The 15,567-nt window shown below is 42.2% G+C and overlaps 1 protein-coding gene across 3 annotated transcripts in view; it reads left to right on the forward strand.

The window, feature by feature from the left end:
* Positions 1-14,056: 14,056 nt before the first annotated feature.
* LANCL1 (LanC like glutathione S-transferase 1) overlaps positions 14,057-15,567 on the forward strand; it is a 41,586-nt gene continuing 40,075 nt past the window's right edge. Inside the window, exons 1-2 of one of the 3 annotated variants that reach the window (XM_070070264.1) lie at positions 14,057-14,196; positions 15,299-15,395. In XM_070070264.1, the coding sequence (XP_069926365.1) occupies positions 14,177-14,196; positions 15,299-15,395 (117 nt within the window). In that variant the 5' untranslated portion in view covers positions 14,057-14,176. Of the gene's footprint in view, positions 14,197-14,955; positions 15,091-15,298; positions 15,396-15,567 lie in introns of those variants that run through there. The other 2 variants (XM_017343077.3, XM_002712454.5) reach the window with 2 other exon arrangements.

Raw genomic sequence — 15,567 nt, forward strand, 5'->3', positions numbered from 1 at the left:
ATCCATGCAATGGAATGCAACTGAACAGTAAAAAAGGGATGAGGTATTGATACCTGTAATATGAACAAGGATCAAATAATCATGCTAAGTGAATAAAGCCAGAGTATATACTATAAAATTCTGTTTATGTAACAGTCTACAAAATTCAGAAATTCTATATGTACAATAACACACCAGTGATTGCCCAGGGCTGAGGAACATAGATTGTCAGTAGGAATGGGAAGGAAGGACAATAAGGCATCATGAGGAAATTGGGAGATGATGAATGTAATCACTCACAGTTGTGATAGTTTCATGAGTGTGTATGTAAGTCAAAACTTACCAAATGGTATACTTAAGATACTATTCAGGGCTGGTGTTGTGGCCTAGCAGGTAAAGCTGCCACCTGCGATACTAGTGTCCCATGTGGGAGCCGGTCTGTGTCTTGGATGCTCCACTTCCAATCCAGCTCCCTGCTAATGTGCCTTAGAAAGCAATGGAAAATGGCCCAGTGTTTGGATCCCTGCTACCCTTGTGAGAGATCCAGGAGCTCCTGGCTCCTGGCATCCTAGTGGCCCAACTTCTGCCATCGCAGCCAAATGGGAAGTGAACAAGGGGATGCAAGATTCTCTCTGTCTCCCTCTCTCTCTCACTCAGTCCCTCTCTCTCTCTTTGTGTGTGTGTATGTCTCCCTCTATGTCTCTGCCTGTCAAATAAATAAATAAATAAATATTTTTAAAAAGATACTATTAGTTTTATGCCGATTATATCTCATGTACTGTACTTTAAAAACTATTCTACTGCTCTCCATTGTCTTTAGGGCAAAGTGTAATCTTCTCGCCATGTTTTGTGAGATCTCTCAGGGCCAGTGTTTCTCCGCAACTTCCCTTCCTTCCAGGCCTCCACTCTGTCTCTCTGCACTATAGCTGGGCTATTGGCATTTCTCTGAAAGTGGTGGGACTTTGCCTGGCTCCCTTGATCCTTCTGTGCAGATGATTCGCACCCCACTTCTCACCTCTACTTGACTCATTACTGTATTTCCCTCCAAGCTCAGCCCAAAGATCACATTCCAGGAAACCTTCCTGAGTGTCTCAAGGGCAGTTCAGTTCCCCTCCTGTGACTTTTCATAGTTTCCTTAGTGTCTTACAGCATGATCTTTATGTACATTGTAATAATTTGTTTGCTTCTTCATTTTCTGACTGGAAGATCAAAACGACACTCTTCCTTTATGTATTTTCAAAACCTAACATACAATCTAACAATAGATATCTATTTGAAACACTTATTTGAAGAATTAGCAAGCAGTTAAGTAAATGAACAAAAGAACCAACAAATTAATCCTAAAAAATAATTTGGAGGCATTAAATGCCCAATCCTTACATACCCAGGCAGCCCCAAACTTCGGTATAAAAAGGATGCACTGAAAAATGCAAAATGTGATTTTTGCAGGCTATCATAAACATGTCCATCAACTTATTTGAACATTCCCCTTACATTCAGAGTGAGGGAAATGCCAACTTGATACTGAGAATAAACTAGGAATTTATAATAGAGGGAAGGAGTTGAGGAAGAGTCTCTCAGCCAGGGCAGTGAAAGAGCCTGATGTCCAGTAGGGGCCAAAGAGGGAGAGGAAACTGAGGCCAGAGCTGCCTAGGCAGAGCAGGGACGTAATAGGAGGTTACGTATATAGACTCTAGGATCAAAAGGTCTGGTGTCACCATTTGCTTGATGCAGACTTCACAAAGCCAGATTTTGACACTTGGCCCAGGTGTTGTGATTACAGCAAGAGATCCAGCACCTCCTTTTAATGATAGACCTGCCTATTGCAGCCCCTCCCTGCACCACAGCCCACGGCTGAGGGTTCACAGGTCTGTGCAGGATGACCCTACACGGTGGTAGCAAGCTGAACCAGCACAATTCTTTAAAAAAAAAGATTTATTTATTTATTTGAAAGTCTGAGTTACACAGAGAGAGAGAGAGGAGAGGCAGAGAGAGAGAGAGAGGTCTTCCATCCAATGGTTCACTCCCCAATTAGCGGCAACAGCTGGAGCTGTGCTGATCCAAAGCCAGGAGCTTCCTCCCAGTCTCTCATATGGGTGCAGGAGCCCAAGAACTTGGGCCATCTCCTACTGCTATCCCAGGCCACAGCAGAGAGCTGGATCAGAAGAGGAGCAGCCGGGACTAGAACCGACGCCCATATGGGATGCCGGCGCTTTAGGCCAGGGCGTTACCCGCTGTGCCACAGTGCCAACCCCAGCTCAATTCTTAAAGTGTCCTTCAAGGTCTATAAATTCCACACTGCTCTGAAGCAACAGCATCTCCCAACTCTTATCATAAGCCACAATCTAAGCACAGCTATTCTCCTTTACCTTTGAATTCTTGCCTCTCGTGGAACATAGAAAGAAAAATGAGAGACAAAGAACTTGGCTACCAGGCAAGTCAGAAAAGTTTGAGGTTTATCTTTGGAATGATTGATAAATTCCTACTGGGAAGCAATTTCAACACTAAAAAGAACTAAATGTGGGGGGCTGGGGGTTAGCACTGTGGCTCAGTGAGTTAAAGCCCTGGCCTACAGCGCCAGCATCCCATATGGACACCGGTTCGAGTTCCAGTCGCTTCGCTTCCTATCCAGCACCCTGCTCATGCACTGGGAAAGCAGCAGAAGATAGTCCGAATCCTTGAGCTCCTGTACCTACATGGGAGAAGCAGAAGAAGCTCCTGGCTCCTGGCTTCAGCCTGACCCAGCTTTGGCCATTGCAGCCATTTGGGGAGTGACCAGTGGATGGAAGACCTCTTTCTCTCCTCTCTCTCTCTCTCTCTCACTCTCTCTAACTCTACCTTTCAAATAAATAAAATAAATCTTTTTTAGAAATATTTATTTGAAAGTCAGAGTTACACAGAGAGAGGAGAGGCAGAGAAAGAGGTCTTCCATCCGATGGTTCACTCCCCAGATGGCTGCAATGGCCGGAGCTGCCCCGATCTGAAGCCAGGAGCTTCTTCAGGGTCTCCCACGTGGGTGCAGGAACCCAAGGACTTGTGCCATCTTCTACTGCTTTCCCAGACCATAGCAGAGAGCTGAATTGGAAGAGGAGCAGCCGGGACTAGAACTGGTGCCCATATGGGATGCTGGCGCTTCAAGCCAGGGCGTTAACCCACTGTGCCACAGCGCCAGCCCCTAGTAAAATAAATCTTGAAAAAAGGACTATATGGGGCACGGTGTCTCTGTTGGCTACTTTTTCTTGCCTGGAGTAAAACTATCAGATATGCCAATGAACACTTTACAACAAGATAGTGGAGGTGGCATTTGGCATAGAGATTAAGACACTGCTTAAGACACCGACATCCCATATGGGAGTGTCTGGATTTCAGCACTGGCTCCACTTCCAATTCCAGCTTCCTGCTAATGCACGTCACCTGGGAAGTGATGGTTCCAGTATTTGGATTCCTGCTATACACATGAGAGGCCCAGATTCAGTATTTAGCTCCTGGTTTTAGCCTACCTAGCCTTGGCTGTTGTGGGCATTTAGGAAGTGGACCAGCAGATGGAAAAATCTCTCTGTGTGTGTGTGTGTGTGTGTGTGTGTGTTTTCTCCTTTCAAATCAAAAATTAATCAGGGGCCGGCGCTGTGGTGTAGTGGATGAAGATGCCACTTGCAGTGCCGGCGTCCCATATGGGCACCAGTTCAAGTCCTGGGTGCTCCACTTCTGATCCAGCTTTCTGCTATGGCATGAGAAAACAGTTGAAGATAGCCCAAGTCTTTGGGCCCCTGCACCCATGTGGGAGACCTGAAAGAAGCCCCTGGCTCCTGGCTTCGGATTAGCGCAACTCTGGCCTCTGCGGCTAACTGGGGAGTGAACCAGCAGATTGAGGACCTCTCTCTCTCTCTCTCTCTCTCTCTCTCTCTCTCTCCCTCTGCCTCTGCCTCTGCCTCTGCCTCTTCTTCTATCTCTGTGTAACTTTGACTTTCAAATAAAATAATAAATCTTTTAAAAAATTAATCAGACAATGCAAACCTTTGGTAATACACTCTCCCACTCCATGGGTAAGTTTTGTGCGGTTGAGTGAGGATGTAAATGAATGTAGTCCACCTGATTAAAGATGTGTCACTGTGGGAAGGCCTTCAGTTAAGGGACACTTTCTGCCCTTACCATCATTATACCTTCAAGTATAAATGTCGGGGGGTGGGACTGCATAATTTTCACAATGCAGTAGTAAAGGGTAAAGTTTCATTTCCTTTTGCTCATAAAAAAAATGAACTAACCTTGTTGACCAAGATCCCTGCTCACGTGTTAGATGCAGAGAAGAAGAAGCAGTTGAAATGTTTGTGCATCTTTTATCAGCTTTCTGTACTCACAGTCATTTTCATCTACCCAGGAAACGCAGCACACTTATGTTTCACATTATTGCAGCTCTCCCCCAGCAAGTACACTGAGAGAAAGGAGTCTGTCAACACACTAATAACAGTCCTGACAAGGCAGGGAAGAATTGCTGCTGGGGCCATAGGAAATACTGTCTCTGGGGAATTGAAAACATACTGTAGAGTGTCTGGGATACGTCTGTTTACGTTCTTGTTTCCTCTGCTGGCAATAGCTCCTGTCAACTCATGAATTCCGCACTATGAATGAAACAGAGGGTTGCTTCAGTAGTACACAGTCCCAGCTGGTTATTAAACCAAATGGCAATATTAAACTTAAGTGCGGGTGACTCTTATTTTATACCTCCTTTTGAACTGGAAAAGAAATAGCATTCTCTCCACAAGAAGATGAATAAGGAAAGCTCAGGAGAAAAGTGAAAAAGTAAAAGGCATTTATATGATTGCAACTGTGCATATATGTTTAATATGTATGTTCATAATCCATCTCCTACCATGGCAATGATCCAGCTACTAACAAGGGTTAAGGGAATATGTCAGAAGAAACAGAGAAGGTGAGGCTGCTACAAAGTCAGAAGAAAAGGGAACACCGCAGAAATTAAAGCATGTTGTCCCTTTGTTAGTAATCTCATAGTATCAGTCACCAGAACTTGTTCTTATAGACCACTAACCGCCTATCAGACTCGGACCAACCCTTCTTCCACTGTGGCTAGACACAGAGCTGTCAGGACAAGAATTTATTCCACAGCCTCCTGTGCAGCCAGAGGTGGCCACGTATCAAACTCTCACCAGTGGTACGATGAGTAAAACGATGGATTCCCCTTCCTGGCTGTACTCCTTCCATTTTCCTGCCCTTCTCACAGCCTGGAGTATAGGCACATCTCGAACCAGCATAGACCTTGCAAACAAAGATTAACACTGAGAGGGAGAATCAGAACAAAATAGAAGGAATCTGTGATCCTAAATGGTCACATGGAGCAAAACTAATCTGAATTAAGAGAAATACATTTCAGCAGTTGTTTTGGATCCTCTTTGTCATTGTAACTTAGCTTTCATCCTAACACATATTACATATTTGAAATTGAGATTTTACAAATGAATAAAAGAGCCCTCAGATAACACATTTTTGTTCAGTATCAGCCTTCTAGAAGTGATGTTTGTTTTAAAGACAATAATACAATGATTGTTTTATATGAGCTTACATAAGACAGCTTCATAAATTAAGAGACGAAACCTCGTATGTATGTGTGTGTGTGTGTCTGTATACATGATTTGTTGGCAAAGAGATGGCTCCAAGGAGGAGGTGAGGTTGCCATCCTCTCCCTAGAGCCCTGCTCAAACATCCTTCCTCCTCCTCACGCTTTCCCTGCAGTGGAAAATCATAATTTGCAGGAAGCCACCATTTAGAATTGATGCCAGCCAAAAATAACCTACATGGCTGCCAACTATGTCCATGTGCTGACCTTTATGTAATTATAATATTATTATAATAAAATTACATGGCTGATGTTCCTACTCCCATCAAACACCTGATGCCATGACACTTCCAGATTTCCCATACAAAGCAAGGAAATGAGCGGTACTCAAACCGTGCCCCAAACTCCATCCACCCATATGAATATTCAGGTAAGCCTCATTCCAGACACCACCCTCTATAACTACAGATCAGGGCTGACCCTGAACCTCCTGGAGTGCTGCTCTCCCTCAAGTATGCCTGCACTCCCTCCCAAATGTGTACTTTTCTTTGAATGCAAATAAATTTTGTTCCTCTACTAACTTTTGTGTCTCAATCTCAAATTCTTTCTTGAATCACAGACAATCTGGACTCAGACATCTAATGACATCTTCTTTGAAGATTTATTTATTTGTTTATTTTTAAAATTTTATTTAAGGGATACAAATTTCATGTATATAGATTTAAGAACATAGTGATACTCCTTGCCCTACCCTCTCAACCGCACACACTCCCACCCTTCCTCCTCCTTCCTCTCCTATTCCCTCTCTTAATTTTTACAATGATCAACTTTTAGTTTATTTTATGCTCGTAAGATTAACCCTTCATCAAGCAAAGTGTTCAACAAATAGTAAGAGGAAAAAAAAAAACCACTGTTCCTCAACAGTAGAGACAGTCCTTGTAACAATAATCTTATTTATTTATTTATTTATTTATTTAGCAAAGTTACAGAGAGGGAAGGAGAGACAGACACAGATTTTTCCATTGGCTCCCCAGATGGCTAACCCAGGGTTAGGCCAGACAGAAACTAAACACCAAGAGCTTCATCTGGGTCTCCCGTTTGGGTGCAGGAGCTTAGGTACTTGGGCCATCTTCCATTGCTTTCCCAGGTGCAATAGCAGGGTGCTGGATCAGACATGGAGCAGCCGGAACTGGATACCAGCACCACAGGCAGCAGCTTAACACACTACTCAAACAAAGCCGGTCCCTCTAATGGCATCATGACCCAGCAACCCCATAACATGTGAGAGTGTATGTGTGTGTGTGTGAGTTTATGCAAAGCCATAAAGCACTTGAGAACTTGTTACAGTAAAATCTGTGTTAACCACAAATATGCTTGTTCAGCTACCACAACTACAAGCAAAAACAATGGTATAATTACCAAGTATAGGCTAAATTGTTGTCCCCAAAATGCATATATTGAAGTGCCAACTCTCAGAACCTTAGCATTAGCTGCATTTAGAGATCTGGTTTGTAAAGAGGTAATTAAGGTCAAATGATGTCATTGTGAGAGCTCTAATCCAATGTGATGGTGTCCTTATAAGAGGAGGAAATGAGGACATAGACAATACAAGCTGATGCACAGGAATGTGGAAGAAGGAAGAGAAAGCCATCTATAAGCCAAGGAGACAGACATCAGCAGAAACCAATCCTGCCAACATTTGGATCTCCAACTTTTAGTGAGACAGTAAATTTCCTGTTTAAGCCATGCAGTCTATGAAACCCTGTTATGGAAAGCCCAACAAACAAATACAGTTGCTAAATGTCAAGCACTTTCCTTTCGGGTCAAGGAGAGATTATCTGCATTTGTTCTCTAACTAGAAGGAAGGAGGGAGGGAAGAGAGGCAGTGAAGTTTATATGATTTCCAGGAATTCAAATCTTTGGGTTTTTACAGTGAACAGAGAGCAGTTGCTCATGCTTTGACCATATTTGAATTTTTCATAAAAATTATACCTGTCTTCACAAAATAAGTTTGAATCTAACACTATATTCAAAATAAATTCCAAACAGATTAAAATGTAAAAGTTGAAAATGAGTAAAATAAAATGTAGGCATCATCATTGAAGCCCAGGATTAGACAAAGACATTTGAACATAAAGCTAAATCCTCAAATCAGTGTCAAAAGTGTATGGGTTCATCTTCATCAAAATGGAGGTTCAATTAAGAATACTATAGAAAAAATTAACAGATTGAGAAATTATTTGTGTTACTAAAGCCAAGGAAGAATAATGTCTAGACTATAACCCCCAGAAAAAAAAAAAAGCTCCTGCAAATTAATATGAAAATAATATAATAACTAATAGAAAAACAGGCAAAGAATATGAACAGGTAGAGTTCAGTTGTCTAGCAAGTACATAAAGTTTATTATCATTAGCGACAAAAGAGTGAACGTTTAAACATCAACTTTCTACATTATCCACCAGAATGGCAAAAATTACAAAACTTCCAAGAGGAATCAAGATGGCAAAACAGGAAGGGAGTTTACTGCTCTAGGTAGGGAAAGATAGCTAAAACAAAGGTGGAGAGAGTGCAATCTCAGGGAAGAGTTAGGGAGAAAATGGCAGAGGAAATGCCAAGCAAATTAGAGGGATGCTGTGGATCAACATGGAGGGTATAGACACTCACAGCTGAGGACACCAGTAGCCGAGAGCCTCAGCACCAGCTATGGAGAGTGAGGTGAGACCAGACTGCAGCAGCTCAAGCCACTGGCAATAAAGCCGAGGGAAGAGCCTGGCGTGAGTCTGGATTGGAGCCTGTGGGGGACAATATACCTTGTAACCTAGAGGTGAAAAAAAGGGGGGCACATTTCTCTCTCCCTGACCACCCAGCACCACTGTCTTGTAACTAGCCAGGCAGGTGCCATTTTAGATGTACATAATAGCTGCACCAGCTCATGTCTGCAAGCCCAGCAACCAGCCAAGAGGAGTCGTCTGAGTCTGGCTAGGAGAACTGACAGGGGGCTGGGTGCTTGTGACTGTGGGAGCCTTGTGTGCTGGGAATGTGAAAACACTGTGGCTGCGTGTGAGAGTGCAGGATGTGGCTGGGTCTTTGGGAAGCCACTGTGAGCAGCTCCACACACTCTGGGCTCCCAGATACCCTGGTGAGGGTCATTGCTGCAGGATCTGTGCTTACACCAAGGACTGCACAGATCCTTTGTGTAGTTCTTGTGGAAGTGTGGATGAATACTGTACCCACCGGGGATAGTGCACAGGCACTGGTCTCCTTAGAAGAGAGGAGGTGAGCATGAAACTATGCCAACAGAGCTGAATAAACCTCCCTTCTGATTTAAAACAAAAAAAGAGGATATTTATCATGCCCAATATGGGAGTCACTTTGGATATTACCCTCACCCTGGAGCAGTGAACAGAGCTCCCCGGACAAACCCAGCATGTGCCTCAGGGTATTCACTGAAAGAGCAGACACTCCACAGTGTGTCTGGAGCACAGTCCACAGATAAAAGCTATCACAGGGGTAAAAAATAAACCAACAAGTATCTCCACAAATGCCTAAGAATAAATGAAGCAATTCAAGAAACAAGAATAAGGAAGACAACATGACACCCCCAAAGGAACACAACATTTCAATACGAGAATGTGAAAATGGAGAGACTAATGAAATGCCAGAAACTGAATTCAAAAATTGATTGTAGGATTACTTAGAAGAAATCAGAAGCAAATACATGAAATAAAAGAAATTTGCACATGACATGAAAGAAAATTTTTCTCATGAAATTGAGATTTTTAAAGAGAAATCAAAGGAAAGTATTGGAAATGAAGAATTCAATAGGACAAATAAAAATGTAGTAGAAATCCTTAACAACAGAATCAGTGAGGCAGAAGAAAGAATATCTGAGTTAGAAGACAAGTATCTGAAAATTTTACCATCAGACAAAAAAGAAGAAGAAGAAGAAGAAGAAGAAGAAGAAGAAGAAGAAGAAGAAGAAGAAGAAGAAATAGAAGGGGAAGGGGAATGGAAAGGGAAAGAAGAAAGTAGAAAGAAGGAAGAAGGAGGATGAGGAAGAGGAGGAATTAGAAAATTAAAAAACTGTTGGATATCTTATGATACTATCAAATGACCCAACATATGGGTCATAGGAGTTCCTGAAGGCATGGAAAGAAAATATTAGAAGGTTTTTTAGTGAAATAATTACAGAAAACGTCTCTAACTTGGAGAAAGAAAAAGATATTTAAGTACAGGAAGCACAGAGAATTCCTAATAGACATGACCAGAAAAGATCTTCATGAGACACCATTGTAGTCAAATGCTCCACAGTAAAACATAAAGAAAAGATTCTAAAATGTGCATGAGACAAATGCCAGATTACTTTCAGAGGATCTTCAATTAGACTCACAGTTGACTTCTCATTCAAATCCTATAGGATAGGAGAGAATGGCAAGAGATAGTCCAAGTCTTACGAGGAAAAAACTGTCAACCAAGAATACCATACCCAGGAAAGCTCTCATTTATGAATGAAGGTGAAATAAAGACCATCCATAACAAAGAGAAATTGAAAGAATTTGTCACTACTCATGCAGCCTTACAAAAGATGTTTAAGGATGTGCTACACACAGACACAGAAACAGGGTAAGCACTATGAAAGGTGAAGGGAGAAAAGCTCCCAGTAAAAGTACAAAGGAAATCCAAAGTAAACAATAGGAATATTTATGGATAATGGCAGAATAAGTCATTATTTATCAATAGTCACCTTGAATGTAAATGGCCTTAACTCTCCAGTTAAAAGATACAGATTGGCTGAATGGGGAAAAAAATACCATCTGTTTACTGCCTATAAAAAACACATCTCAGCAACAAAGAAACATTCAGACTAAAAGTGAAAGGGTGGAAAAAGATATTCTATGCTAATGAAAACCAAAAAAAAACAAACAAACCTAGTATAGCCATCCTAATATTAGGCAAAATAGACTTTACCACAAAAACTGTTAAAAGAGACACAGAAGGGCACTATTTACTGATTAAGGGATCAATTCAACAGGAAGATGTGACTATAATAAATATATATGCACCTAATTACAAGGCACCTGGCTATTTAAAAGCAATGTTAATGGATCTAAAGGGAGACATAGCCGGCGCCGCAGCTCAATAGGCTAATCCTCCGCCTTGCGGTGCCAGCACCCTGGGTTCTAGTCCCGGTCGGGGCGCCGGATTCTTTCCCGGTTGCCCCTCTTCCAGGCCAGCTCTCTGCTGTGGCCCAGGAAAGCAGTGGAGGATGGCCCAAGTGCTTGGGCCCTGCACCTGCATGGGAGACCAGGAGAAGCACCTGGCTCCTGCCATCAGATCAGTGTGGTGCACTGGCCGCAGTGTGCCAGTGGAGGCGGCCATTGGAGGGTGAACCAATGGCAAAGGAAGACATTTCTCTCTGTCTCTCTCTCTCACTGTCCACTCTGCCTGTCAACAACAGGAGTCACTGTGCACTTACTCCTCATGTAGGATCTCTGTCCTTAATGTGCTGTACACTGAGGCTTAATGCTATAACGAGTACTCAAACAGTATATTTCACTTTGTGTTTCTATGGGGGTGCAAACTGTTGAAATCTTTACTTAATGTACACTAAACTGATCTTCTGTTAAAAAAAAAAAAAGAAACTATCAATTCCCAACTTGACTCTCACTGGGATTAAACATGACAATAGGTCTGATCTGATTTCATCATTATTTAAAAAAAAATCATCTATTATTTTTCACTTTATGTTTCTGTGTGGGAACAAACTGTTGAAATCCTTACTTAAGGTATACTAAGCTGATCTTCTGTATACTAAGATAATCGAAAATGAATCTTGATGTGAATGGAAGGGGAGAGGGAGTGGGAAAGGGGAGGGTGGTGGGTGGGAGGGACGGTATGGGGGGGAAAGCCATTGTAACCCATGAGACGTACTTTGGAAATTTATATTCATTAAATAAAAGATAAAAAAAAAATAAAAAAAATAAAAAAAAAAGGAGACATAGACTACCATACAATAGTAATGGGGGTCTTCAATACTCCACTTTCAGCAATGAACAGATCAACCAGATAGAAAATCAGCAAAGAAACAACAGTTAATCAACACTATAGACCAAATGGACCTAATGGATGTCTACAGAACTTCTCATCCTACAGTTACAGAATACACATTCTTCTTACCAGTGCATGGAACTTTCTCTAGTATACACCACAGGCCAGGCCATAAAGCAAGTCTCCCCAAATTTTAAAAAATCAAAATCATACCATGCATCTTCTCTGACCACATGGAATGAATCTGGAAATCAACAACTCAAGAATCTCTAGAACATAAGCAAACACATGGAAACTGAACAACATGCTCCTGAATGAACAGTGGGTCATAGAAGAAATCAAAAGAGAAATAAAAAAAAACTGTTAAGGAACAGTTTTTTTAATACTATTTGTTGAACACTTTACTTATTATAATCTTGTGTGTATAAAGTTAATTGAAAATAGATCTTAGTAAAAAATAAGAATGGGAATAGGAGAGGGAGAGGAAGAAGAGTGGGAGAGTGGGTTCAGTGGGAAGAATCACTATCATATATGTTCCTGAGGTTACATTTATGGAATGTATGCAAGTCTGTATACCTTAAATAAAATGTTTCAGTGGGGGGAGGACTTAAAAAAAGAGAAAAAGAAAAGAAAACTAGAAGCTGGCACTGTGGCATAGTGGGCTAAGCCTCCATTTGTGGCGCCAGCATCCCATATAGGCACTGGTTCTAATCCTAGCTGTTTCTCTTCCAGTTCAGCTCTCTGCTATTGCCTTGGAAAGCAGTGCAAGATGGCCCAAGTCCTAGTGCCTCTGCAACCATGTGGTAGACCTCGAAGAGGCTCTTGGCTCCTGGCTTCAGATTGGCCCAGCTCCAGCCTATGTGGCCATTTGGGGAGTGAACCAGCTCATGGTATACCTTTCTCCCTATCTCTCCCTTTCCCTGTCTGGAGCTCTACTTCTCAAATAAATAAATAAAATCTTTTAAAAAATTTAGAAAACTAGATAATATCAAGTGTTGGAGAGGAGATGAGAAACTTAGTTATTGTTGGAGAGACAGTGGTTCTGGTAAGAAATTTAAAAGAATTGGGATTATTAGAGTAACCTATGATCCATCAGTTGACTTCTAGGTATGCATCTCAGAGATAATCACACACAGATCCATAAGAAAAGAGGTACCTAGCGACTCTGGTTGTATTTCATGTGGTACAGAATTTAAAATGAATTTTCATCATTAGCAGAAAGCATTGGTGACATGAGGTGCAAGCATACTATAAAAATACTCTTTAATTATCTTAAATAGCAAACTGTACGTAGAGCAACATAAACAAATGGAAAGCACATGTTGTTGGATATTTCTAGCATCATCCCATTAAAATCCATACCCACAGTAAGTATGACCTATTTCCCAAAGGCTATATGAATTAAATCCAATGTGGTTGCTACCTGCTGGAGGAGAGGAATAGATAAAAAATGAATATTTACAGGGAAAAATACAATAGGGCTTTTCATGCACTGATGGTGCTACACTACAAGTAGGAGTACAACTAGCACAACTCTGTGCCTGAGATTTAAACACACACACACACACACACACACACACACATGCACTGCCTCCTCAAATTTCTCCCAAATTCATTTTAATGAGTCAGCAAGCCATTTATGTAACGGGAATACTGGAGTAAAATCTTCTAACCTTATTAAATGATTTTGTTTACATTATCTCAGTAGTTCACAACCAGAGGCAATTGTGCCCCACTCTCACCTCCCAAGGGACAAATGGCAATATCTAGAAGCTTATGGTTGTCACCAGCTGGAGAGTCAAGATACTGTTGGCTTCAGGTGGGCAGAGGCCAAGGATGCTACTAAACATACTGCAGTGAATAGGATGCTTCCTGGAACAAAAAGAATCTCTTCCAACGTCAACAGAGCTGAGGCTGAGAAGCCCTTTATTACCTCCTCACATTACCCATGCAGTAGATATTTCTTTGGAAGGCTGCCTCTCTCGCCTATCATGATGTACTTTTCCTTTGCTCTCCCCCTACTTCCTTCCCCTGCATCATCTTCTTCCATTCTGCTCCAGCACAATTTTCCTGTTAGACTGACCTTGTGATGCTTCACTTTCTCTGAGTCACTGGCTTTCTCAATTCTACTCATATAAAATCTGTGAGGGGACAAACTCCACTAAACCTTTAATAAATAAAGAAAACTGATTGGCATCTCTCACTCTGTTTCTTTTTTCATATGAGTCGCTCTTTCAAACACCTATTTAAAAAAATATGAAGGAAATCCAATTTAAGATTCACTAAAGGCTCCCACTAAATCTTCAAGAATTTGGTAAGGGAAGAGAAGGAGTTAGTAAGTTTCCTAGGGGGTGCATCATTCAAAAAGAACAAACATGCTGGTGGTGGGGTGGGGATTGGGGGAGGCTAAAGCGTGTGGGACGGTAACCACAGTGGGACAATCTTGGGCCAACATGGGGGAGGCTAGGTGGCTTTGAGCTTCAGCAATTGGCTGTCAGAGGCTACGATCCTCTGAGGGCAAGAGGCAAGGAAAAGGAGAGAGACTTTTAAACTGAACTCCAAAACTCCCTGGAAAACAGAATGGGCCTAATGTGTACCAGGTAGGATTTAAATTCAATAAAAGAAAATTTTCTCAAATAATGTAGACTTTTAAACATTGAAATTGAAGGCTGAATCTTCACAATTTTTTAAAAGGGTTTCAGTTTCCAATATTGTAGTTCAATTTAAAGAGCAAGATTAGATTCCCTGAGAGCTGCAATTTGTGTTTTTATGTATTTTCCCTGAAATTTTACCAATTATTATTCGATACCTTTTCCCATCCACTCTTGAGTGCCTCAGTACAAATTACCCCCAAAGGACTTCTCTCTCTTCCATCTACCCTAGTTTTTGTTGTTAATGATGATAGTGTTTACTTTTTTTGCTGTTTTTGTTTTTAAAATGAAAGAAAAATGCTGGAAGGTCTCTGGAGAGACATCCTCACCAATTTTATTTAGTTCAAGCAGTAGAAATACAAATATATTCAAATCTCCCAAAAAAGTCTCCTTGTCTTCTCTAGATAAAACATTTCTAATTTTTCATGAATTTGTGGTTGAATATGTTTTTTTAAAAATCAAAATTAAAGACGGGCAGGAATAGCGGACACGTGTTCACATTATTCTAAGATAACACAATCGCTTCTCTGCCTTTTGACTAGAATGAAGTTGAGTGTAAGTTCTCACTCCTGCTAGCCTGCTACCCAGCATTACCCTTTAGAATCATACTCTGTTCCTTTAATAAACTGACAGCGGGGGGGGGGGGGGGGCGGGCCTCTGCCGCGGCGAAGGCCCTGATTGGTCCCGCCGGCAGGAAGTAGGCAGTGAAAGCGCTGCTTCTGTTACCTTCCGGGCTGCGGGGCGGCTCGCGAGGCGGAGGAGGTTGTCGGGCGGCAGGAGCCGCTCTTGCTTTAAATCGCGAGCGTGGGAACGTGGGGTGCAAAACGGGTTCCGTTCATCCCGGTGGGTCCCGAGCCCTGGCAGCCTTTTCGCGAAGGGGCCTCGCCAGAGCGACTGGGCCCCAGTGGGCCCGGGTTCCACTCGGACCGGCTCTCTCGCCGGATTGCGCCGGAGCCGCAGGAAGGGGGTTGCCCGGTGGCTCCCTGCCGCCCGCGCAGCTCGGCCGAGGCCCCCGTCTCATCCTGGGATCTCTTTTTACCCTGTTCTGCAGGCTCGCTTGCGGCGACATGGCTCAAAGGGCCTTCCCGAATCCTTATGCCGATTATAACAAATCCCTGGCCGAGAGCTACTTTGATTCTGCTGGGAGGGTGAGTTTGGGATAGATCGACTTGCGTCCCTACCTCCCCCGCTTTAGGTTTCGGAAGGAGCTCGGTTTTGCCTGGAGGAATTCGAATTTCCCTTTTTAATAATAAGATTTAAGAAGAAATATGTAAAATAATGCTGGTCTGTGCAGTGCATGTTAAAATGTTCAGTTTCAGC

The sequence above is a fragment of the Oryctolagus cuniculus genome, chromosome 3 (assembly GCF_964237555.1).
Source record: "Oryctolagus cuniculus chromosome 3, mOryCun1.1, whole genome shotgun sequence".
Taxonomy (NCBI): Eukaryota; Metazoa; Chordata; class Mammalia; order Lagomorpha; family Leporidae; genus Oryctolagus; species Oryctolagus cuniculus.